At 41.1% G+C, this 25,136-nt stretch overlaps 5 protein-coding genes across 5 annotated transcripts; 4 read left to right on the plus strand and 1 right to left on the minus strand.

The window, feature by feature from the left end:
* Positions 1–3,478: 3,478 nt before the first annotated feature.
* Positions 3,479–5,658, plus strand: MELLADRAFT_78950 (uncharacterized protein; the record flags this gene model as incomplete). The annotated part of the gene is made up of 4 exons (XM_007414953.1): positions 3,479–4,936; positions 5,016–5,038; positions 5,129–5,284; positions 5,368–5,658. The coding sequence occupies 4 exons, from the start codon at positions 3,727–3,729 to the stop codon at positions 5,656–5,658; spliced, it is 1,680 nt and encodes a 559-aa protein (XP_007415015.1).
* A 556-nt stretch (positions 5,659–6,214) lies between these two features.
* MELLADRAFT_117733 (uncharacterized protein) lies at positions 6,215–7,929 on the minus strand (the record flags this gene model as incomplete). The annotated part of the gene is made up of 3 exons (XM_007415012.1): positions 6,215–6,393; positions 6,732–7,709; positions 7,854–7,929. The coding sequence occupies 3 exons, from the start codon at positions 7,927–7,929 to the stop codon at positions 6,215–6,217; spliced, it is 1,233 nt and encodes a 410-aa protein (XP_007415074.1).
* Positions 7,930–9,249: 1,320 nt separating this feature from the next.
* On the plus strand, positions 9,250–10,377 carry MELLADRAFT_45059 (uncharacterized protein; the record flags this gene model as incomplete). Its single annotated transcript, XM_007414954.1, has 4 exons — positions 9,250–9,583; positions 9,652–9,857; positions 9,919–10,185; positions 10,268–10,377. Coding segments are annotated over 4 exons (756 nt in total), but the record flags the coding sequence as incomplete, so codon positions are not given.
* A 3,551-nt stretch (positions 10,378–13,928) lies between these two features.
* MELLADRAFT_110784 (uncharacterized protein) lies at positions 13,929–16,391 on the plus strand (the record flags this gene model as incomplete). Its single annotated transcript, XM_007414955.1, has 9 exons — positions 13,929–14,610; positions 14,711–14,897; positions 15,000–15,011; positions 15,330–15,381; positions 15,465–15,574; positions 15,625–15,757; positions 15,840–16,122; positions 16,216–16,292; positions 16,371–16,391. 9 exons carry the CDS (start codon positions 13,929–13,931, stop codon positions 16,389–16,391), a joined length of 1,557 nt encoding a protein of 518 aa, XP_007415017.1.
* A 7,772-nt stretch (positions 16,392–24,163) lies between these two features.
* MELLADRAFT_66879 (uncharacterized protein) lies at positions 24,164–25,124 on the plus strand (the record flags this gene model as incomplete). Its single annotated transcript, XM_007414956.1, has 4 exons — positions 24,164–24,210; positions 24,385–24,644; positions 24,719–24,811; positions 24,871–25,124. The coding sequence occupies 4 exons, from the start codon at positions 24,164–24,166 to the stop codon at positions 25,122–25,124; spliced, it is 654 nt and encodes a 217-aa protein (XP_007415018.1).
* Positions 25,125–25,136: the final 12 nt, after the last annotated feature.

Genomic DNA, 25,136 nt, shown 5'->3' on the forward strand with positions numbered 1-25,136 from the left:
CGGATGAAGAAGAGGGTGATGAGAAAATCAAGGTGAAAGATGTGCAAGAAACAAAGTTATCAGTCCGTCAAAGACACAACAAAAGTAAGTGACCTACATGTCTTATCTTCCGTTTGATCGTGGTTTTGATTTATGATGATCCAGAGTTCAGAAGAGATTCTAGGAACGGAAACACTTCTCGAGATCCTCTTGGACTTCAAACCCTTATGACCAACTTTCTACCTTCAAAATCCGAACGCCAAACCGTAGCAAAAGCAGAAGCCAAAAAAGAAAAGCAGCAAGCTCATTTGACATCCAAGATAGCTCAAGCGATTACGGTAATGTCAGACAATCGCAAAGAAGATATCAACCTTAAACGCTCTCAACTCCGTGGTGATGCCGTGACCAGATTTATGGGCATGGGGGATACTTTTGAGAAAGCTTTTGAAAAAGCTTCCTTGTTGTATCCGGACCCTCAAGTTACTCAAAGTCAGGAATTTGTACAAGGTAGTAGCAAGGATGCCATCATAGGTGACAAAGAGGAAGATACAAGTGACTCTGACATCGAATACTAGACCGATTGATCCTCTGAAGTGTGCTATCTAATCCACCTTTTTACACTAACACCCAGTTTGATCCTTAACAATTCCAGAATAACCGCTTGTCCTTATCTCTTCAACAGAAATTCACATAGTATCGTTCTTGTTTAACTTCTCAAAAGATCGTTTTAAAACTCATTCTTATTCCAATCAAATTCACGAAAAATTATTCTTTTTCTTCAAGTGTTCAAAAAAGAAATTGTGGGTGTTTTAAAACTCGAGCTTATTCAACTTCACCGCTTAAAAAAATGTGGTTGGTTTTGATTAACAATTAGAGTAGTCTATTTAATCTTAAACATGATTAACTTTGTTTCGTTTAATTTCCAAAAAAAAACGTGCCTATTTACTTTACTTCTTCTTGTTTTTTCTTTTGGTCCAAGAAATCAAATGTGTGTGCTCTCAAGTTTGTTATGAGATCAAAATCTTTTCTTGCAATTGATTTAAGTATGTGTCGATTTCTTAACTTGAAAGAAAAAAGGGAGCAAACGGAAATCTGGATTTCCTAAGTGAGAATAAAAAGGAGACAACTAAATGAAAAAATAAGACCAAGTAACTCAATTAAACATTTGCACTATATAAAAGTTGGGACATCTGATACTTGTTGCGTTCATAGCCAACCAGTTACAATTTTAGCTATTTTATTGAAAAATTTAAGACATCGACATGACATATTCTTGAAACAACCGCTCCCGTCTTTGATCGCCTAGACGTGCATTCCCCATGGCGGCAAAAGCTTCCTCTTCATTTGTTGGAGGTGGCTCCCGATGGTTTTCCCAATCATCTGATAGGCCGGATTCCCAGTTGGACTCGTTGAGGTTCACAAAGTTGTGGACCACACAGCATGCGGCAAGCCACATCGACAGGCGGAGAGCAGACCGTGGACCTTTGATAAGCACTCGAGCCTCCTTACAAGACTGAGTCCTACCTTTCCATACGCCGTTCGTGTGTTCAGAAGCAATTTGCGCCATACTCAACTCGTAGTTGAAGTGTCGTTGTTGTCGGTCCAGGTCCTTATTCCTTGGCTTTTTGAACGCAGGAACAATCCATTTCGAAGCGCTGTATCCCGAGTCAGCCAAAAGATACTCTCCAGGACTAAAATGACTTTTGATGTTTTTGTAAAACTGTAAGAAATATCCTTTCAGTGAATAACTTGTTCAAAAAACCCATCACATGCAATTAGACTTTACCTCAGTTGATTTGAGGACTCTTTGATCGTGTGCACTCCCACACCATCCATGATGAGCATATGTAATCTGCCTCCGATGATCACATATGATCAGGGAATTGACCGCATAAATTGACTTTTGGCAATAGTAGGCCTCGCTGTTCTTCTGCGGTGCGTAGGCAAGGGGTATGAGTGTCCCGTCAATGAATCCAACACACTTCTTGAAAAATGAAGATCTTCCGATTTCTGCGCTGATGTCCTGTCGTTCTTCAGCGTTCGGCCACCTGACGTATTTTGATTCGAGTGCAACAAGTGCCACAATACATCGATTTGTATAGTTTTCAACCGTACCTTCTAATCAAGATGACAGTCATCAGTATACAACATAAATTCAACGCAAGTTGAACAATTCTCACCGGACAGTTTGAATAATTTACCAATTACTTGACACTGCCCCCCGTTTCCAGACAGTCCAAAGTTAGCCATCGTAACCAAGAGCTGCCATGTTACTGGAGCTTGCGGGCAATGTGAATTGTTATGAAAGATAGGATTTGCAGCAATATCGTGCACAAGGTTAATGAACGTATCCTTCGACATACGAGCCTAGCAGAGAGTCAGAAAAGTTCCAACAAAACAAATCAGTCAACTTGAAAATGAAGCAAAAATACATCATCTGATTCTACATACCACCATGTTCCACTTTCGATCATTCTCATTAAACCATTCATCAAAACATTCCTGTTTCTTGTCACGGGTTGAAAGATATTTGAGCCTGGGAACCAGGTAGCGTCTTTTTCGAGCACTTTCTAAAGCAAATGCAGCAATTGCCAGAGTTGCTTCATCCTCAGTGTAACGACGTTTGCATGATGTACGGATCGATAAAGAATTTGAAGTATTTGCTAAAAGTAAGAGACCAGCCATGAGGAGTTGATCGCTTGTCTCTTCTTCGGAGTCGAGCTGATCAAGAATCATGATTGCCGCCAAGATCGTAGTGATGTCGGTGGGTATTTTGCAAGATTTTTGATAACTGGTGACCAAAGACACTACTTGAAGTGCACAGAAACACTCCAAGCAGGCCAACACGTCGGTACGTAGGGTGGAGTTTGGCATTTGTGGTGGTATAGCATCGACAGGTGGAGTTTGGCAGTGGTGGAGTTATCAAGAGGTGGAGTTCGAGTTCGGTGGTAGTTGAAATCAGGGTCCACAAGGTCTCAAACTTGACTTCTTGACCCGGTCTACCCAGTACCGCCAAAAATTCAACTGGGTGTACCGGGTCTTTGGGCAACCCGGTTATGTTTGAACACGGCTATTACTCCACATCATCTCGCTATCACTGCCAGCATTAAATATGTTCCCTGGTCGGAACATGACCTAGGCTGGGAATATCATTGAGAGAAGAATGGTGCATCAAATCATCTTGCACTGCACATCTGAGCCATAAAGCATACACTACATATGTGCAAACATCTGAGTAAATCCTTAGCTATCAGCTACATACAGGTCCGCTCAGTTTTCTGCTCATCTAGATAAGAAGTTCATGTGTAATACATGCTGTAACTTTGTTCAGATTGAGCCACACATCTCAAAATATTGACTACATATATCACAATGGCTACTCAGGAAATATTCATGGAACTGTGTAACAGTAGCAGGATGGGAATCTGATCACTAGGACCCATATTCCCATCTGGGAACCTCTTTAATGCTGGCAGTGTATTTGTCTAATCCGAGCAACCAACTTCGCAACCTTGTCCAAACACACAAACTGCATCAACACATGCTCAATTTAGGAAACTTAGGAAACTTCCCATCAACTTCAAATATAAAAATCAATTGACAGTGATTAAATTGCAATTGCAGGTCTTGGGTCAAAGGATTTACTAATTGCGTATACAAGCATTCATTTATATTTATCAAATCAACTCAGCATCTCTCATTAACATTCTCATTCAAGAACTTATCATTCATCAGCATTCATCATTCATGGAATCGGTCTCATCAGATAATGATGATCAATCAGATCAAATCAATCCATCAGTTCAAACATCCACCACTACAAGCTCAACCAATTCATCTTCATATCGAGTTCCAAACCCACCAACAGAAACTCCATTAGCTTATCATGCAGTCATCTCCCTCTTTCGATTCGTACTAGCGATCTTCTTCTCTAGGATAGTCATCGAAAACATAGATCAAATTCCGACCAATGGACAACCGACGATCGTCTTAGCAAATCATTCAAACTCATTAACAGATGCACTTATCATCATGTCCTCAATCCCACGTCATGCTCGTAGAATGCTTAGAATGACAGCTAAAGCAACTCATTTTCGTAGAGGAACGTTTTCATCTTGGTTGATCGAAAAAGCAGGATCAGTACCATTACAAAGATCTAAAGATTATACAAATCATCAAACGATTGATAATTCATTAGCCAGAAAGATGTTGATTGATGCATTGTGTGAAAATGGAGATGCGATTTGTTTGTTTCCAGAAGGAATTTCAAGATATCATCCATCGATTGCACCACTTAAAACGGGTACTGCTAGAATCGCATCAGATGTACTTTATAAAGAAAAAGAAAATGATCAGTTTGAATTAAATCTATTGACTTGTTCTATAACTTATTTACATCGACAAAACTTTAGATCTGATGTTTTAGTTTCATTTCATTCACCTATCAAACTTAAACCAAAGGAAAATTTAGATTTGATTTCAGAAGATTTAGAGATTAGAAAGATTGCAATCAATGAATTAACTGAAAAACTAAGTGAAAGGATTAGATCTGGTACACTAGATTCACCTTCTTGGGATCTCATCAAAGCTGCCAATTTAGCTAGAACGATTTATGCTCCTTTTGGTACTAAGATCGGATTAGGATCTCATGTTAGACTTACTCAAAAATTTATTGATGCATTTGCTGGACGAGATGGATCAGATTCAACTACCAGTTCAACCGATTCATTAGTCAAAAGTTTATTAGATTATCAAAACAAATTAATTCAATTAGGCATTAAAGATGAAAGGGTGGCTAATAATCGATTGATCAAAACTAGAGTGATCTTTAAACGATTATTGGTTAGATTAGTTGGTGCTGGATTTTTAACTTCGATTTGTTTTCCTGGAATGCTTTTATGGTTTCCAGCTTTTTTTACTGCTTGGTTTTTTGCTGAAAGACAAAAACGTACTGGACGTAAGTTGATGAGAATTTCAAAAGATTCTAATTAGACATTTGATGATTCTGATCTTGATTTGTTCTTGTGATTCAACAGCTGCATGGGATACGTATGATGAGGTAAGTATCTGTTATTGTTTCTTGATACGTATCTTGATCATCACAAACTGATTTACCCACTTCCTGGTGCGAATCTTGATATCAAAACAGGTGACACAAACCAAACTTTTATACGGTCTGGCATCTGGTTTGATCACCTATTTCACAGTGGTCCTTTTTACATTTCCGATCTTCCCGATCACTGCTGTCGGAGTTCCGCTATTGATGTGGTTCACCCTGAGGTGGCTAGAAGATCTAGTTGCAACAGTACGTCGGATTTCTTATTCCTTTTATCTATATATCTGGACATTTCTGAATCTTGCAACTTTTTATTTGTTCTTTTTCTTTAGTTAAGAGCAGCAAGATCATTATCCAAAATGTTAATGTTAGGACAAAAAGAATTAAATTCACTTAGAAATCAACGAATCAATTTAATTGAACCGGTTAAAAAGATTGCCATTGAAAAATGTAAATTACCAATCGAAAGTGAAAAGGTTTTGTTAGATGAAAAAAACCTATTGAAAAAAGAATTGATCATCAAGAATGGAAAAGTTAGTAGATTAGGTTATTTTTCGATTAGAAGAAGAAGAAAGAAAGATTATAATGAAGTTTTAAGACTTTGGGATGTCGTTGATATGTGATAGTTTTTTTTTGTTTTCTTTTTCGGTGTCGTTCTTTTTTTGTTTGTTTAGTGGTGTTTCTTGACCTTTGGTTTGGTCAGAGTTTGTATTAGAAATTTAAGAATGGATTTGGGTCCCTGATTTCCTGGATAATGTTTTATTTCTTACTTGATTTTTTTATTAGAATGATTTAATTTGAAATGTACATTGATGATTGATATATATAAAGAAAAAGAGTAACAAAATCGGTTGAGCTATCAAATACCACGATTAAATGATGTTACAAGAAAAATGATGTAGATTGTGTGAGATGATATATCGAAGTGACCACATATGTACTGAGGAAGTGTTGAGATCTTGGTACTTTTTTCAAAAAACTTGGTTATTCATTTTGATTTAGTGGGTCCAATATTACAAAAGACATAGGCAACAAGCTTTGGAAAAAAAATTGAAGTGGTGTTAAATTTATTAAATGGCTCAAATAGGTTGATTCAAATTTTGGAATGGTGAGCTCATATTTGGTGTAATAAAAACTTGTCTGTCCAAAAGAATTCCAGTGTAGCCAGATGTTTTCAAATCAAATGGCAGTCACATCTGTCCCCACGAATAAAACATGCAATGTTTGTTGTCCACCCTGTGTACCATGAAATTTGATACGCCAAAGAAGTGATTTTATCAGGGGCTGATCGTGAATTCCTTCCCTTGGAGTTGCCTTGCACGAAAAGGGAACTTCACGTATATCATCACAACACTTACCTAAGAGAATGTCGATAAAATATTCCGAAGCAATATTCTCGTCTCATCTGGGACTGTGTTTTTGATACATATTAACATTATCATTTCAAGACGTCAAGCGTTATGCTTTGGTTGTTGTTCTGAAATTCAGCAAATTGCTGAACAAGAGAGCTTTGTACATACAGTTTCTCTTCACACTGTATCCCACATGATTAATTGTTTGAAGTATGAATTAATATTCTTGGACAATGCAAATAGAGCTACAGTTAAAAGTATACTTAATGACTACAAACAACATGTCTACAAACCAATTAACAAAATAGAAAAACATTTGAAACTTCATACTGCTGGAGCAGCACTCTCTACTCCAAATCGACCACAGACAAGCATAGATTCTTTGATGGTAAACCAAGGTTGATAAATTTTGATTGTAGCACCAGGTTGATAATGTCGAACTAATTCAGCCATCGTGGTCGTTACTGGTCCAATGGCATCGGAAGAGGAAGTAGCTCCCATGACTACAGAATTGTTTAAAGATAACACTAATGTCCAGCTCTTTCCCATCTCATCTTGTCCTTCAACCATGATACTACGACCTTTGCAAGGCTCAAGCTTTGGATTATGAATAAGGTTAAATGACTTGAAGGGTTGTACTAGGGATGATTTGGTAGACTTGACATTCATTCGTCGTTGTGCATCGCTTCTCCACATTTCCCAGTTAGTTTGTTCTGAGTTGATGATCGCCTGAACTCTGTTTTTCAAAGGAGATTCAGGCTCCATGTTCAATGTTCCCTTACGGTGACGACGTGTCGGAGAGATATCGACCACTGAAGGTTTTTCGACGACGATTGGTGGTGGTGGATGACAAAGAGGGCGAAAATCGGGACGGTCGGGAGTTTGAGCAGGTTTGGGTAAAAGATTTGACAAAGGGATATGTTTTCGTTTTTTGGAATTGGTAAAATCGGACAAAGGTAAAGCTTTACTATATGACATCAATGTCGTCGAAAGTGATCGACGGGCTTTCGAAGCTTGGCAAGGTGATTCTGGGATTCGTAAAGTTTGTAACTCTGATAAGGCTATAGTCTTATGTTTGGCTGAATTGTTCTCCATGGCAGGTGAGTCGACCTTGAATCTTTTGATTCGATGTTGTTCGCGCATGACCATTGCAAGGTTTGATAATGTTTCATTCCGCGTTGAGGCTTGAGCTTCAGAAGGACGCGCCACTTGACTAGGTGTAGGAGTCGTGCAAGCGGAAGTTTTGTTGGATGGGATTCTGGATGGCGAGGCTGGCAAGTAAAGGTCAACCAACCTGCATCGGTTTACTGTCCTTGCTTGCGCTGTTTGTGTTAATTATTAAAGTTTGTATAGATTAAGAGTCGCAGATCATTTTAGTCGCGGATAGAGAATTGAACGCCCAAATATATCAGCATCCTGACTGTTACTTTGGCCTATCAGAGTGAGGCACCAAATGAGTCGCAGACCTTCGTTCTCCTTCCCCTTTGATACACCCCGCGAGTCCGTATGAGGAGTAACGTGCTGGAGGGCACGTTGGGCCATCGAAGTCAGAGTCGTTGAGTCTTTTGAGACATAGGTTTTGACTGGGGTATGCTGGTGTGTTAGCTTTTCCAATTCTTTAGCGGGACGTATCACTGATGTATTCGGGTTGTGGTTGCATGAAGGACTGGTGTTAGTATCTTGCTATCAAAGTCTAATTTGACGCGAGTTTTTGATAAGCTAACAATTAGATAACGGAGCCAATGGTTTATCCTTTTTCGATCTCCTCCGACATGGTATTGGTGGCACGACGATCCCAACATTATCGTACTGCTTATTCTTGTCGTTTCTGCGATTAGGAACAAAAAAAGTTGAGGATGCGATTGTGAATGTGTTCTTGGGTTTTGGATTGGTTGTTACGAGTTGGTTTTCTGCGATTTCTTTGGCTGGTGTAGAAGGTCTCGTGTTTTTATGTTTGATTCGGCTCATACTGTCGTCGTTTCTGCGCTGCATTTGAATGATAGATGATGGTGTAATCGATATTGGAAACTTGATGAGCTCAAAGAATGACAAATTGATTTGACACAGTCACGTCTTCGAGAATCACCACTTTGTGCCCGTTTGGAACTCCGACCCGACTGACGACTTCCCGCATCAGGAGACCGGTCATGCCTCAGGGTCATGCGGATCTCGGAGCTTTGATTCACCCCTGAAAGATCCTGGAGAAACTTGATCAACTTTATCGCGGCCACTATCATAATCATTGTTTTAAAACGTAGACCACCAACACGTTCAAGATGACACACTCTTCGCTGCTAAACATCTGAAGGATGTCGGTGCAGTTTATGGAATGATATCTTTCAATCGCAAATATTCGATCAAGACTCTGAATGCGCTAGCTACGAGCGGCTATCTGAAGCGCGTCTGATTTTTTTCTGTGCAAACACCTTCGTGGTTGCAAGTTACGGTGTAGCTCAATCGCTTGGAAGATGCTCCGCGCGTCTAATGATGCAAAATGGTGTTCACATAATCAGCTGCCAGCCAGTCTCTTGTACCGGACGCACGCACACGGACCCAGAACACGAGTGATCCGGTCAATGATTCATTAAGCATGGTCAATCTGAGTGTATCTAATTGATGACCAGTGACCGAGTTGAGTGGATATGGGCAGGTGTGTTGATCGAGTCCAAGGTAATGATGGCCAAAAGCACATCATCATTCGTATCTCCCTACTTATCCGTCTTTGTTCGCACTCCAGTGACGACATCAACTTCATCCTCTTAAGCCATATCCCAAGTCAGCAATAGATTCCTATTCTCACACTTAGCCTCTATATTGTAACCCCCGCAGTGGCGAGTCCGTTTGGGTGAATTAGGTGATCATCTTCAGTTACAAATTCGTGCCTTGATTTGCTTCATAACATTGTAGGTCGAGAAAAAGGCGTTATCTGCTTGTTTTTCAGCTTGGGAACTATCACGTCCAAATTTCTTGCACTTCTCATAACTCGAATCATCAAATCCACTTTCCCGAGCGTCGTACACTATGGACTCCACCATTTCATCTGACACCCGATTTGACATCATCGACTTCAATCATCTATCCCCTGAGCTAGACTGGCATCGACTTGGCGCTGGCTCGTTTGGAAGTGTTTACCGTGCAGAGTATCTTGGTCTGCCAGTTGCCGTTAAGGAAATTTTCTCCCGAACAGACTATAATGGTAAGCGATTTCAATCTTTTCCTTGCAATACCATTTTAGTAACAAAAAAATATCAAATCTCTTTTTAGTCGAAAAGTATTTCGCGCGTGAATGCAAGATTTTACAAGAAGCTCGACACCCTAACATTGTTCAATATATTGGATTGTGTCTCGCACCTCCTGGTCCTCCTAAGCATGATTATCAACCTGATTCAGATGAAGAAGAAAATGCACCGCCAGTCGTCGGGAAAAAAGCTCGACCAGCAGCTAAACGAATCTTGATCATCAGTGAATACGTCAGTCAGATCAGATCATCATTTAATGAATTTTTGATTTTAACGTTGATTCTTTTACTAGTTGCCGAAAGGAAATTTACGAGGTCATCTTATCACCCATGCCACCGGACCAAGTTTATCATGGCGTCTTAGATTATCTTTTGCTATAGATATCACCAGATCTATTGCATATCTTCATGAACGGAGATGTTTACATCGGGATTTGAAACTCGAGAATTGTTTAATCACAGACAATTTTCGAATCAAGTTATGTGATTTTGGTTTCGCTCGACTTGAGGCCAAAAACGAAGAAGAGGTACGAAGGTTGAGCTACTGTGGTACAGATGGAGTAAGCATTCTGTTTTGTACATTTAGTGTTTGACTCGAATATTGTCACTGACTGATGCATCACCATACCTATTTCACTTTAGTATATGTCACCCGAAATCTTGAGAGGTGAACCCTTTGGTTTGGCGACCGACATCTACAGTCTTGGTATTCTCTTTTGCGAATTGATCACACTTAAATTGACGGGACAGGCAGGTTCATCTACAACAGGATTTCTTGAAAGGGTACCACCGGCATACGCTATCAAACCAGCAGATTTGAAGGCCTTGTTGTGCGCCAAAGAGCATGGTTGTCCAGATGGTTTTATTCAACTTGCTCTCAAATGTTCTGATACAGACAGCTCTCAAAGACCGCCAATTCGAAGTGTTCTACGCACGCTCGATCAGATCGAACGTCAAGTGGTCACAGCTGAAGCGGAAATGATCGCCAATGCAGCCAAAGCCGCTGCCCGTGCGGGAGCAGCAGCTCCTAAAGGCTTAGTGGATAGACTGGTCAAGATGGACTGTGTGGGAAGCTTCAGTTTTGGGTCTGGAAAGCGTGAAGGTAATCTAGCAAATCCAGGCGAGACTGTCTCAACTTCGAAAAGGTCGAGATCAGGACATCCTAAACGCATTCCTAGCTTTGGGGGACGAGTCGTTGTACCTCATACCGAAACGAAACCGAATGAAGCTGATTCAGATGACGAAAGTGATGAATCAAGTAGTGAGGAGGAAGATCGACCAAGTTTAGTAGAAGTACAATGTTTACTCAAAACTGGAGGACACCCCACGACTTCGTCAATTCTCCAAGGAAGCGGTTCATCTACACCTTCTGTTGCGTCTACTGTTCGCCCTCACGCCATCCTGAAATCGAGCTTCTCAGAAAACACGCTTATGGATGTAGTTTCAGATGCTATGCCGACTGAAGTAGCCAATCACGAGTCTGGATCCTCATCATCGAATCGCGTAGAGCTGGAACCCATAGTTGCACCTGGGTCAGAAAATCTAGTCGTTGAGAAGCATCAACATCTTTCTACGTCAGTAGGAAATAGTAGCATACCTTCGAACATAGGTACTATCAAGACAGTTCTTAGTGATTCGTCTTCTCGAAAAATGCCAGATAGTACTTTATCTTCCAAGGAGCCTTCCACTCCCACGTCTTTGGTTGTGACCCCGTTGGTCGAGCAGCAGGAGCAGGAGGAAGTACCAAATGAAAAGCCAATTGTACCTACACATTCTAGCACTTTGAACACCAACGAGAATGCAAGCAACGATCAAGAGGTTTCTATCACCGAACAACCATCAATCCCAGCTACGACAGAAATAGCCGAGCAAGATCTTCCTGTTGCCGAGCAATCTCCTGTCAAAGATTCTGAAGATAACACCATCAAAATCATTGAGCCAGCCAAGAAGATTGAAGATAAAAAAAACTTGGAACCGACCATGGATGCTCTGTTGGCTGCTTCGAACCTCATCAAATCCGGTCCACATCGATTTACACTTTTCAAAACTAATTGGCTCACACACCTTTTCTCAAAGAGCTCTACAAGTGGAACATCGGGTGATCCACCTAGAAGATGTGGTGCATGTCAAAAGAAGATTAGTATGTTGAAAACTTTCTTAGAATGCGATGATTGTGGGATGAAGGTCTGTAGTTTGATTTGAAAAATTATTCAATTCTGGTATATGCAACTGATCGTAAACGTTTCTTCTCTTTCAATTGACGTCACATTCATCAGTGTCATCATAAATGCAGTGATCTTTCTACCCTGCCCCACTGTATGAAGAGCTCCAAGAGTGGATTGATATCGAACAATGGGGAAGTTGTATAGAAACAGTTTTCTTTTCTTCATTCCATTCTAATATTTCACTTTTGAATCCTTTCTTTTTCTTATGGTCGATGTGATGTCAGGGTTCTTGATGTAGGATATAATCGAAGTCTGTCTTTTCTTTGATGAAAGTGTATAATCTGAAATTGTACTTTACATAGGATTAAGGAATCGATGTACACTTTAATATTATTTTAATGAGCGTATTTGTTTTTTGTCATCTTTGTTTTCCCTCCAATATACCCTTTTGCCTTTGGATACATTCAAGACTGTCTGATATTTGATATTACCAATTTCAAAGGTACAAAGGCTGACACGTGATTGAAATTCCCCTCAAAAAATTCAACAGATTGTTACGTCCATACTGTAGAAATAAGTGTCATATCAACGACACAACTATATTTTATGGAATTGGGAAGACGTCTTGCTATCTCTGAAGAGGTTTTTTGGAGAATACGATCATCCGTGTTAATGATAGTTTTCTATTATTATTAATTTCTGATGATTTCAACAACCAGAATATCTACAAATTCGGCCACGTTCGTCCAGTGCAAGTCGAGAGGCTATCCGATCCAGAGCGCAGCCTCTCCTTTGACGAGGCACATTGGGGTCTGAACTTTTGCCTCACTCTGAAAATGATCAATGTATCAAAAATCTAGGGGAGTCAACATTGCTGCAAGATTGACTTCTGCGTATGGAGAGTAATATGAATATTGATGTTCGCAGTGTACTTGTTGGCTCCGAAAAATGGGACCAGAGACTAACTTAACACAAGCCCCAATTCTCGCAGGGGCTTTCTTACCTTCACAAGCTCGGTGCCCAGACACCCGAGCTCGTGAGGAAAAAGTGTCTGGATCACAGAGAGACTTATTAAGTTAGGACCAGAGAGCTACCTGTATGGCTAGGTCCTCCAAATCTTTTCTTGAAGCCCATTTCCATCTTGAATTTGTTTGAAATTCATGTCAATTTCTCTAACGAAGTTATTAAGGCTCTGTAGATTATAGGCGTGAGATGACATGCCGGCTTCAAGGCTGTTCAAGGGTGTAGTTGTCAGAGAATACGAGATTAATAGCACCTTGATGACTGGTAGTTGCGACTTGGAAATCTTCGATTAAGTTGAGATTACAGTCGGCCACGAATGGAGTGCACAACGAAACATCAAGGGGAGGTTGAAATCGAAGAGTGGCTATGTGAATCGAGCCATCGGACAGTTCTACAATCATACTCAGCTTGGATGAATCCCATCTCAAGACTTTCGACAACCCAATCTATCTCAAGTCACTTAACTTTATCGTTGAACAATTCAAAGAAATGACCTTTTCCACTTTTGCACTGAGCCAAATGCAATCGTTCACCGTCCTTCAATTTTTTAATCGAACTCAGAAAGAAACTAAAGAGAGTTTTTTTATCTGAAGAGATTTAGGATCAGAATATACCATTCTGATAATGGCGCTGGATTCTGAGATCGTAGTATGACGGTGATGAGCAATTTGAAGCTACTCTCTTCTCCTTTCTGTCGCACAGTGTTAGCTCTGCGCCGGCACAAGGAGGGGAGCCAAGAAGGACACCGTTTTTTGAGTATGGTGAAGGTGGAGCAAGGATATATAAAGGCCATGGGAAATAGCCCAAGCCGAATGAAAAGAGCTAAGGTCATTTGTGGAGACCTCCCACAGGGCGAAGCGACAACCTGATCTCTTCATCTCTATATAGCTCATTGACCTGTTGATTATCTTGAGGATATAATTATCTCGCTTTCATCAAGCCGTTTTCTGTTGTCCTTGCGTCTCTTTGATCTCCACTTTTAAGATAATAAACAACATCGTTCTTTATTATTCGTTTCCTTCGTATTTATCTAGATATCTTACTACTTTATCACAATATTGTCTCCTTTCTGAGCTAGCTTTCTCCTCCGTGATATTCCTAATTTTCTTGTGATCATGGCTTCTCAAACTTATCATCAATCAGTGCTTAAGTCGGATCATGATCAAGTTGAAACCATTGATATTCAAAATCAAAATCAAATCAAAATCCAACAAACTTCACCAGAATCAACATCGGATCTTACCATTTGCAGTCCAGATGAATTCAACAAAACAGTTTATAAACAACCATCGGGATCTTTCTCTTCTAGTTCTAGCGAGCTTACAAGATTTGGATCCAAATGTGATTTACCGCATCTTAATACTAATCTCAATGGTCCCAATGTTGGTTCTAGTGTTACGATGGTGGCTGATTTAGATAGATATAAAAAAAACGACAAGAAGGAAGAAGGAAAGTCTGATGAGAAAGCTATAATTAAAATTAAAGATGATGTAAAGTTTTCAAAAAGATTTTACAATTTTTGTTTAAATTTCTTGACTTGGTTTACACCTTATAGACAAATTTTATTTCTCGTGATCTTCATAAATGCACTAATCATCATAGCTATATCTTCTGGTTTGTTTGGTGGAGCTAATAGAGATTTATCACTTCTTGTGATTATTAATATCTTCATTGCTATTGGAATTCGAAATGAATGGGTGATCAGATTTATTTATTGGATTTTCATTAAAGCTTTCAGAAGTTCTAGAATTCCTGTTGGTATCAGAAAAGAAATTGTTGGAATATTGTATCATATTGGTTTGTGATTCTTTTGAAACATTCATCTTGAAAGTTGCCTGAATCTTTCGGTTTCATTGACATAAATGGTTCTGATGATTTGATTTTTTCGACTGTTTAGGTGGATTGCATAGCGGTTGTGGAGTCTCCGCTATGTTGTGGTTGGGATTATCCGCTTATCAACACTTCAAGAATCATAAAGAAAAGGCATATCATCCTGCACTTTTAAGTATATTATCGATGGCTATCTTGTGTGTTGTGATGACCTGTATTGTGGCTACTCCGATTGTACGCGGTCCCAGACACAAGTAAGTTTTCAGACAAGTATTTCGGATGATGTGAGGTGTTTTATCATTAATATGACTTGTATATACTTTGACCACATTCAGTTTATTCGAACTGATCCATAGATTTGTTGGATGGTCAGTCTTATCCTCCGTTCTGCAAAATACTAATGATCTTAACAAGCTAATGTTTGCACGCTTCTTCTTTCAATATGTTCTCACTTTTTAGGCTAGGAATCATTTTAACCCTCGTCTTTGTTCTACTCAAGCACATTTTATCCAAACATGATACGATTGACGCAGTTTCTTGGGAAAGTTTCGTCGTTGACCCTCAATTCTGGATGATGATCATCATTCTATTCTTGTAAATATTTTCTTTGATGAATATTGATTCCCAAATTCGAATTTGATCTCTCGCAATGACAATCTGATGTATTCTTCTATCTTCATCTCAAGTATAATGTCTTCTTGGATCACGACGCGACAGGTCTCAGTTGAAGTCTTCACCGTAAGGGTTTATTTGGAAATTTTCTTCCAGAAGAACATAAACATGACAAATTCTCTCTTTTCGTCTGTTTCGTTTTTTGTTAGTCTTCAAAAAAAGCAACGGTTATCAAAGTACCAGGCGGATTAACTTCAGGTGTGCATACTCGTATCTCTCGTGGTGGATTAAAAGAATGGCACATCTTTGGTTCTATAAGGTATATTTGTAGTAACAATTTATTTCCTAAAATAATTCAAAACTGACCAGTTTATTTAACTTTGGACAACTTAGTGAAGGAAAAAATGCGGATTGTCACTATTTAGTTGCAGCTGTACAAGGTGACTTTACAACAAGTTTAAATTTAGAACAACCCACACGACTATACACAAAAACTTGGAAGGTGAATCCAAACAGATTTCCATCAGTTTTCTTTCTCTCTTTCCTAAACTCACACTTTTTTTTTCTAACCTTCAAAAAATAAGCCTGCTGGATTACCGTACTTTTCTAGAATGTTTAACAGAGGTGTAGCGGTTTGTACAGGATCGGGTATTGGTGCAGTAGCTTCTACTTGTATACAACATTCGGATTGGTTTTTGATTTGGATTGGACCTGACCTGAAAAACACCTATGGTACCGTCTTGATGGGTTTAATTGAAACCAAGATCCCAGAAGAAAGAAGATTAATTTGGGATACTCGTAGTAAATTAGGTAGACCTGATGTTTTTCCACTTTTAGCTAAAACTTATAAAGAATGGAACGCTGAAGGTATGTGACAATTTGACTGTTCATTCTAAGAACTTGATTTTCTCATTTTGATGCTAACATTTTCAAAAATATTCTCCTATCATGATGAATTAGTCGTCCTTTTTATTGGAAGTCCAGCTCTTAATCAAAATATGCTTAAATCTTCACTCGAAGCTAAAATTCCATTGTTTGTGAGTCAATTCAAATCATCATATCTGAAAATGAAACAAAGAATTAATTTATTAATGATTGTCTGTTTGATAATCAAGGGATCAATTTGGGACGCATAAGCAGTAAAGCCTTATACACTCAAACAAAACACAACTGGTTGTGTCATTGGGGAAGCAGATGACAATAGTTACCATTCTTACTGAGTTTGAGTTTTGGTTTGAGATCAAAAACTTTGACTGATGATCAAGAAATTTCTGTAGTCCTGTGATCACTTTCTATTTCATCTTATCTCATATGTAATTTTTAACAAGATTTTCTCTTTTTTTTTCGAAAAACAAAAAATATATCCTCTTTTGTAATACATACTTTAGAAATGATATGTGATTGATCATTGTTGTGGCGCTGAAAGTGATATTGTAATTTGTACAATCTCGATTTTTCTCTATCCAAAACAAAAATAAATATTTTATATGTTTTACTTAACTTCGAAGTGAAAGACTTACAATGGGTTTGACGACGAGGAAGGCTTTCAACGAAGGACGGCACCGGGGGAAACTAAACAAGTTCCTCTCCCACAAGTGACAGGGCTCTCTCGAGTGGCCGTCCGGAAGGGGGAGCCCGGATAAAAGCTCCGACGGTATTTTTAGCGCATTAAGCCCAGTGCCTCGGATCATCTTTCGGGCTGAGTTCACCTCTCTTCACCTCTGGGCCGCCATTCGAGAAAATACCTCCGAATCCTATACCGAACTTTGACGCATGGATGATAGCGGCATGTTGGCAGTGAAGAAAAATTAAACAATCAGTAAGTTTCAAGGTAATTCAAGTTGTTGAAACCTACCTCTCATAAGTAAAGAGAAAAATCCGTCATGCATGTGAAACATATCCTATGAGGCTAAAAAGAAAACTTGCACTCGGATTCTGCTTGTTTACAACAATATCAAGTTCAAGTACACCGAGAAGATCTATGAAATGAATGCAAATCTGACTGGAAGGAAGATGTACGCATTAGAAAGAAACTAAAAGTCTGATAATATTTTATCAAGCGATCTGTTCTACTCATGAGTACTGAGTTGATGACATTGGACTTCAGAAAAGGAAAAAAAAAAGAAAAAAAAAGAAAAAGAAGGAAAAATTATGAATCAAAGTCGTGATGATCATTGTCATTTTAAGAAAGAATATGAAAGACAATTATCATCCATCAAATATATGATTCGGGATCAACTTGAGCAAAACTTGACAAAAAGGTAGAGTGTGATAAAAAGAAATGTGCAAAAAAGGAGAAAAACATTCCATAGTATAAATATCGAGTAAATCATTTAAGCGTTCAAGAACACTCATGGAAACAACAAAAACCCAAGGATCAAAAAGCTATACGTATGAAAATGTAGATTTTTATAATCTTTTGTTACTGCGTACATATAAAGATCTTATATAAAGCGAAGAATCTAAAGATGAAGAATTGCAAAAGAAGACAAGAATGAAGGATCTAGTTCACCTAGAACCGATTGGAAAAAATGCATCAGGAAAGTGCACCTTGATTGAAAGAGACTGGGCCAATCAATACAAACAGGAAAAGGTTACCGTCTTTCATCGATTTCTATGTTGACAGTATCAAAGTAGGTTACCTCGGTCATCTACATAGCAATAAATGTTTTCGAAATTACATATTTAATGGAAATTCTTTAACGTGGCTATGTTACATTCTGTGGATGTACATATTGGCATTTGAGGTTCTTGTCTTTGTGGGATCCGGATCCAAAAAGAAAAGAAAAGAAGTGGTATGTAACAATGGTCGGGATTGGCCAATCTTAATTTTTGAACCCATTAAAGATTGTATTTCGAGTTGAATTGGTTTTCTGAATCCGAGAATCAAGCTTATGTGAACCTTCCCTAGCCACTATCTCTCGCCTCAATAGGCCAAGCCCAAGCAACAGCGCCATCGAAGGAATTTCCGCGCCAAGGAGTCAGGACATTTGATTTCAAGGAAAGAAAGACGGTCGGGTCAAAATGGTGGAGATAAAGGTCCAATGAAGAAAATGCTGGAAATCTTACACTGCCTTTTTAATTTACAATCAAATTGAGAGATTCTACTTACATACTCGAGATTCGTATCTAGGAAGTTGATCAATGAGAAAGTATATCGTGGCTTGTTTGACCCAAGTGGAGTCGATGTTCTTAATCCAACAATCAGGCTGGGGTTGAAATCATTGGGCACTACAAGGGGGCTTCTAGATACGAGAATGGGTTACAGAGGTCATGTGACGTAGCCACGACGAACGATATACCGTCGAGTCGCGCGTGTTTGCACTCTTGTGCTGTTTACCTTGCGTTAATCCCTCATTACCTCTATTGCAATGAGGGTGCTCTTTACCCTGTGAATGAAATATGGATGATCTCCTATAATCTCGAACTCCGTTTCCTTCTGCTTTCCTTATCTATTAATTTTTAAACTTACTCTCATCAAAGTAAGTACAAAAATTGTACTCTGATCAATTCTCAAGTTTTCGAGATTTCTTTCTTTTGTCTGTTCATATAATTTTTAGAGCCCGCTCACCTTTCCCTTTTTATTTAACCTTGCAATACTTTATTTAACCTTGCAATAATTTTTTTAGTCCGCCTCATAGCGGACCTTTTTTATGCATTTGAGTCAGTTGCAATCTAATGTAGGAATTATTCTACACATAGCTTTTTAGCGGATCCATATCCGTTACTTTGTAAATGGGTCGATAGATTTTTACACACCACGCTTTACACTCCTTAGAGCATCCGCACTCGTGCGGTAAGTCGGGTGCGGTAAGGTTAAATTTACCGCAAACGCGGGGTCTTTTCCACACCGGTGAAAAATTAGCCCCGCGGTAGTTAATTTTCGGTCATTTTGCGTTAGCGAATCGGTAAATTTACCAATTGGCTAACGCATGCGGTATCACACATCACGACTTGTTCCCGGCAACTCGACTCCAAAAACAAAACTCAACCAGACCTCCAACACCAAAGTCAACAACCAATATCTCCTTTTCACCACTCACACACGATGAATTCCAAGCCTTACAGTTGCATGAATCAACTCGAGAACGTTTGACACCGATTGATGTCTTCAATTGAAATAAGTCAATCAACCATCTTGAACTCGACTCCAAACCATTCAGATGAAAATGAAAGATGTCTAGATTCATATAGCTATGTAGAGGTCAATATTTAAGAAAATCAACATTAAAAGACCAATCATTGGAGGACTTTTAGGATCAAGTGATACAAATTAAAAATTGAAGTTTGGATTTTTATTTCCTAGTTTTAAATCTTTAAATCTTTTACAAGATCATTATGTGTATTCAGACTCATTAAAAGCTTTCTCGATGTAGTAAAGCCTTTGTTTTTTAATTGGAATTCATGTATTAAGATCTGAACAAACTCATGTTAAATTTGTAATTTTAAATTAAGATCTATCGATCGAGTAGATGAACAGGATGATATCGGGTCTTCATGTGTAGATGGAGTATTAGTATCTTAGTGCAAAGAAGAGAACAGTGCCTCTATCACATGAAAACTGGCCATGAAAGCAGGTGATGTGTACTCAAAAAATTAAAACTTTACCTTACTGCACGACCGGTGCGGAGTACATGCACTATCTGTAAAGTTATAAAAGTTACAGCGCTGCTAATGCAAACGAGTGCGAAATTTGGTTGAGTTAAGTAACTTTTTACTTAATGTTGTGTTTGTTACCGCACGTGACCAAATTAACAACCGCAAACGAGTGCGGATGCTCTTATTGAGTGTAATTTCGTATGTGTGTAAAAATCCATGTCACCAACGGTGAAATGTAATTTTACACTCGAACCTGCCCAGATTCACGTGTGCAAAAAAATGCTGTGTAAACCCATGAGTGTAAAATTGTATGGCCCCGGGCCCGAAGTATAATTTTACACATGATATTTTACATACCTTATGGTAGGTAAAAAAACCAGGGTGTAAAAATCTTTACAAGGGCCAAAACCCTAATTTTACTCTCAAAGTTCCTCACACTCCTTATCGGACGTAAATCCTCGGAGTGTTTTTTTCCGAAAGGACCCCACCAAAGTTGAGATTTCCACCCCATCTATCTACATAGCTTACACTCCGATCGGCGACCGCGGCTACAGCTTTACCGAAGGTTTTGATTGGCTTACCTGCAGGTACCCTACATGCCCCAACCTTCTTCGATCAAGGGCAAACTCTACCTTTTTGCCAACCTTCTTTCGTTAACTCTCCTTACCACCACCAACATCAACAATAATGATACCGATATTCGATGTGCCCTTTCCCATGGCCCATGTCAACTAAGGACCACCAATCGCCGACTATATCCCTTCGTCATCTCATAGCCAACCGAACCTACGAGCTGATCTATAAGAACGAACCTCTCGCAATACGACGACCCCCTTCCTACCCAACATCAAGTCTCAGAAGGCCACCTCTCTTGACACATCACGCCTTACGCACGATGTCCCTGGTCCTCCTGCGTAAGGAGGCCCCTGGCCTTCTCAATGGCTCACCCCAACCGAAACCTCCTTTCGACTTGGCTCTTTTCCTTTGCTCAGTGCTTTCTGTTCCTCCTCCTGCTCAATTGTTCGACCCAGATTCGAGTGTACCCATTTCTATTTACCACTGCCATCAAATTCTTCAGTTGTATTGGTCTTATCAATTTTACCAAGTTACTCATTATTATCGATTATTCCCGTTAGATCAGTTCATATCGTTCTATTACCTCTATCACTACCTCACTTTCCCTTCCGAAAACTCATCACCGAAACAACTCATCATGTCTTCTATCAAGAGCTCTCGATCTGTTACCCCTGATACCGACGAGGCAATACCACAAACCCAATTCAAAGGACCACCAACTCAAATTGACGAAAAGGCCGCCGCTTTGGTCTCACACGTGTCTGAAACGCCTCCTCCTACCCCTACCAAACTGAAGCGACGCCCTCCCAAGAAAACTGGGAAGAAGTTCAAGATGCCGGTTCCAGCCTCGGGTGAACTTGTCACTTTCATCGATCACGGCACGACTCGCAATCCCCAAGGTTATCCACTTTACCCCAATGGTGAGACTGTGTTTGTACGCCAGCCGCATGACAACATCACGAACTTCGGCCACGTCGCCTACACTCATACCCAAAAAACCAAAGGCACCAAGGAAGGACCCTGGAAGACCGTTTGGTATGCTTGCCTCGGGGTCCTCCGCTGTGATGACGACTTCTGTGCATACACGGCACCTCCTCCAACAGCCGAAGGAAAGGCTGCTGAATACATAAAAGAGTATGTTTTCTCATTTTGTATATATATTCACTCGAAGTTCGACATGTTCCTAATGAACGTGTTTCTTTTTTTCCGTTTGACCATCTCTAGGAACCCCGTCTGCCCGGCTATTGAGTGTAGTGGGACGCACATCTGGACTCAATGCCCCGGGACTATCTGCCGAATCGACATCCAGAAGGACACCGGATGGGGTGTCCTTCGCCATTCCGGATTCCACGCTCACCCTTGGCCTGCCTTGAAAAAGGCCGATCCCTTGGCAATGCTCGACCTCACCGAGGAGGTAGTGAAAAACCCAAAAGCCGGGCCTCTGGTGCTGAAGGTCAGTATCTCGCAAAGTATTTCCAAAAGTCAGGTACGAGACTGACCACTTACACATGTGATGCTTGGTAGGTTGGCCAAGCCGGAGCTGGTCAGACCATTACTCCACCCGTGGTCGATATTCATCCCGCATTTGCCAACGGTGGCCGTTTAGCGTACCTTCGTCGCAAGGTATTGGTAGAGAAGGGCTTGATTCCGGAAAAAGAAAGCAAGGGTGGAGGCGACCGTCTCATAATGGACTTGATGCATTGGGTAAAGTACGTCTTTCACCTACCTAGACTCAAAAAAAAATTGATTGCTGACTCGTTTGTACACATGACATCTAGCCACGGCCTTCGTTTAATCTCTACCTCTCTCCTGGGTGCCAACGTGCACATCACCTTCCAGACGGACTGGATGGCCGAACAGTTAGTACGCCGCGACGCGCTGGGTAAAGTGTACTGCGGAGGTCTTCTTTCGGATGTCACCTATCGGTTCTTTCATCACGGGTACCTTCTTACGACCTCAATGTACAGCAATATTCTCCACCGTTGGATTCCGATTCAACTCACATGGATGTGGGGCTTAGAAGAAAGTCACTATAAGGCTCACTTCACCACGTTGCTCGGCCAGATCAAAGGCGCCGATTTGACTTACCACAAGCGGGACCTCCTTGTGCAACAGGTAGTGGACTTTTCCACCGCGAAAAAGAAAGGGTTTGTTACAGCCCACATGGAAGTTTTCCAAGAACACGACCCCGCCAAGGCCTTGAGCAAACTCAAAGGCTGCCATGAACACTACCGGCAGTTGATTACTCGAATCAAGAAGAACCGGAATGTGGTCTCAGCGGGCCGGCTGGTGAGTCAAACTGTAGGACCAGGTTCACGGGCTTGAGGTTAGATGCTGATCTTGACCCACTTGCATACATAGGCTGAGTTTGAACGACTTGCTCTGGATCTCCTCGAACCCAACCAAGCCGGCGACCTCACTCTCACCGAGAAGTTTGCGCAAATCGGACGACTCTTTCCTAAGGCAAAGCCTTGGATCGACTGGTGGAACACGGCTGACATTCACAGCATGTTGTTCTGCGCCCGGGTCCGGCTCCCCATGGACGATCCTCCTCTCCCAGAAGGTGAGGATCCCCACGAGTATCCGGATACGACTAACGGACAGGAGTCCATGCATCGGCAATACTATATTCTCACGTAAGCTCTTTGTGTATGTGGATGCCTTACATTTTGTACTGACGCGATGCCTTTCAATTTCTCACAGTTCTGGTCACTGTACGATCATTCAAGGATTCATTCAGTTGTTACTCTTCGGCGAGTCCCTCAAGAGGGACTTCAACAGCGTCCTTCGAGGCGTATCAGTCAAGTACGGCAATAGTTGGCAATCTGTCGTTGAGACGATGGGTTGGTCCAAAGAGCAAACTCGACGACGCCCCAAAACCAACGACGGTCGTCCGCCTGACACGACCAACGCGTTGCTTTGTCCGAAGAAACTTGGCCGGCCCACAGGTTCAGCTAATGTCAACAGGGATCCCCACTCATCTTATCAGTCCTACTCGGCAAGCACCGAACCCGGCAAACTCAATTGATGTTGGGAGACATCGACCTTGGAGGCTTTGTATCCTACCTTTTCCCCTCTTTGGATCGAGGGATCCAAGGGCAAGGGGAAGGATATCACTTCCAAATTGATCCGCCATTACTCGTCAAGACTCTCAGCCGAAATGCATCGATCGACGCACATCAAGTCGGTCTTAACCCGGGGTCTCAAATCAGTTCAAACCGCGGTTCAAAAGCTCTCGCCGGACTCATTCGTAACCGACGCCTTCTGTTCTGCCGACTTATTCATGGAGTATCTTCTCATTGCGCAAAGAAATCGCCCAACATCCGCCGGTCGTCTATTTACTTACAAGTTAGTGCGTGACTATCAATGCACAGCTTTTTCCTCACATGAAGAGCAAGAAACTTCGGTTAGAGCGACTGTGGCAATTACCAACAATCTCTTTCATGACGCCAATCTGCAATATTTGGAAGTGGGTAAGCTGATCACCCTTTGGAGTACTGAAGGTCTCTTCTCCAGCAACCTTTGATGTTGCACGACCTGTCGCGCAGACCATACGCAGAACCCTGCGTCGACGGACGGGGACGTTTCCAACAATGAAGTGACCGTTGGCAAGGTGGACAATATCCCTCGCTTGTACGAACGATGCCGTTTGGATTTCACTGGCCAACCTATGAATGTCTACTTCCACCTTCGAGGGGTGGCAGGTTTAACCGAGGATGATCGGATCAGCTTCATGGCGGAGATGGACTGGCCTGAGACTCTGGTTCTCAACAACGTCTTGTATGAAATAGTTTTGAGGGGTTTTTGGGGTTACCATCATTATTGGAGCAAGGTGGTGAGACACGTAGATGGTGTTAGGGGCGTGTGGTTCTATGACGATCGAAAGGACGACGGCCGCGCTCAGCTTCTGGGTCGAGATCTCTCGTCAATTTCGGGGCCTCAACCATCCACCAGTTGGCTCATATATTCTTGCAAGCCTACGTCAAGCGAACAGAAGGTGATAGATCTTGGAGTCGCCAAAATCTCTGCGAAGAATCCTGATGCCCAGGGCGATTTACCTTTCATTTTGCAACCGGAGTTGGATGACGTCGAGGACATCGAAGAAGATTTGCCAGACTTACCGGCATTGGATCCTCCCTTGGCTCCGGGGATGGGCGGATCAGTCGCAAGTCAGACCTCCTTTAAAAGCGCCAAGCTCGCGTTTACATCAGCTGGTAAGTGACAAGTCACATTTATGGTGTCGCTTTGTGATACAATCAACCTGACCCATTGCAACCCTTTTGTGTAGCGTCTCCAGCCGTCGATGAACTTGAGGAACCAATGGGTTATGCTAATTCGCAAACCGATCAAGCCAAGCAGGCATTTCTTCAAACTGAGAACTGTAGGTGACTTCTCATTCCACATTTCGCTTCATCTCAAACTGATATGGGGTGTTTTCAGGTCCCTCGTCAACCGCTCCACCGACTGTGATGAGAAGGGAGGAGGGGGAGGAGGATAGCAAGCAAGTGCCAGCCTCCCTGCCCGAAAATACGAAGAAGGCCGACGTCAAGGGGCCGTTGAGTGTCCGCCTGCGTGTTAACAAGCGCCCGAAATCACTGGCTTCTCCGTCACCTCAGAAAGGTGCGAAGGTCAAGAAATGTGGGGCCAAAGGGAAGGCCGATTTACAGGTGGTCAAGAAAAGGACCTGGTGGTAGAGGGAAAGGCTA

The sequence above is a fragment of the Melampsora larici-populina genome (assembly GCF_000204055.1).
Source record: "Melampsora larici-populina 98AG31 unplaced genomic scaffold MELLAscaffold_47, whole genome shotgun sequence".
NCBI lineage: Eukaryota > Fungi > Basidiomycota > Pucciniomycetes > Pucciniales > Melampsoraceae > Melampsora > Melampsora laricis-populina.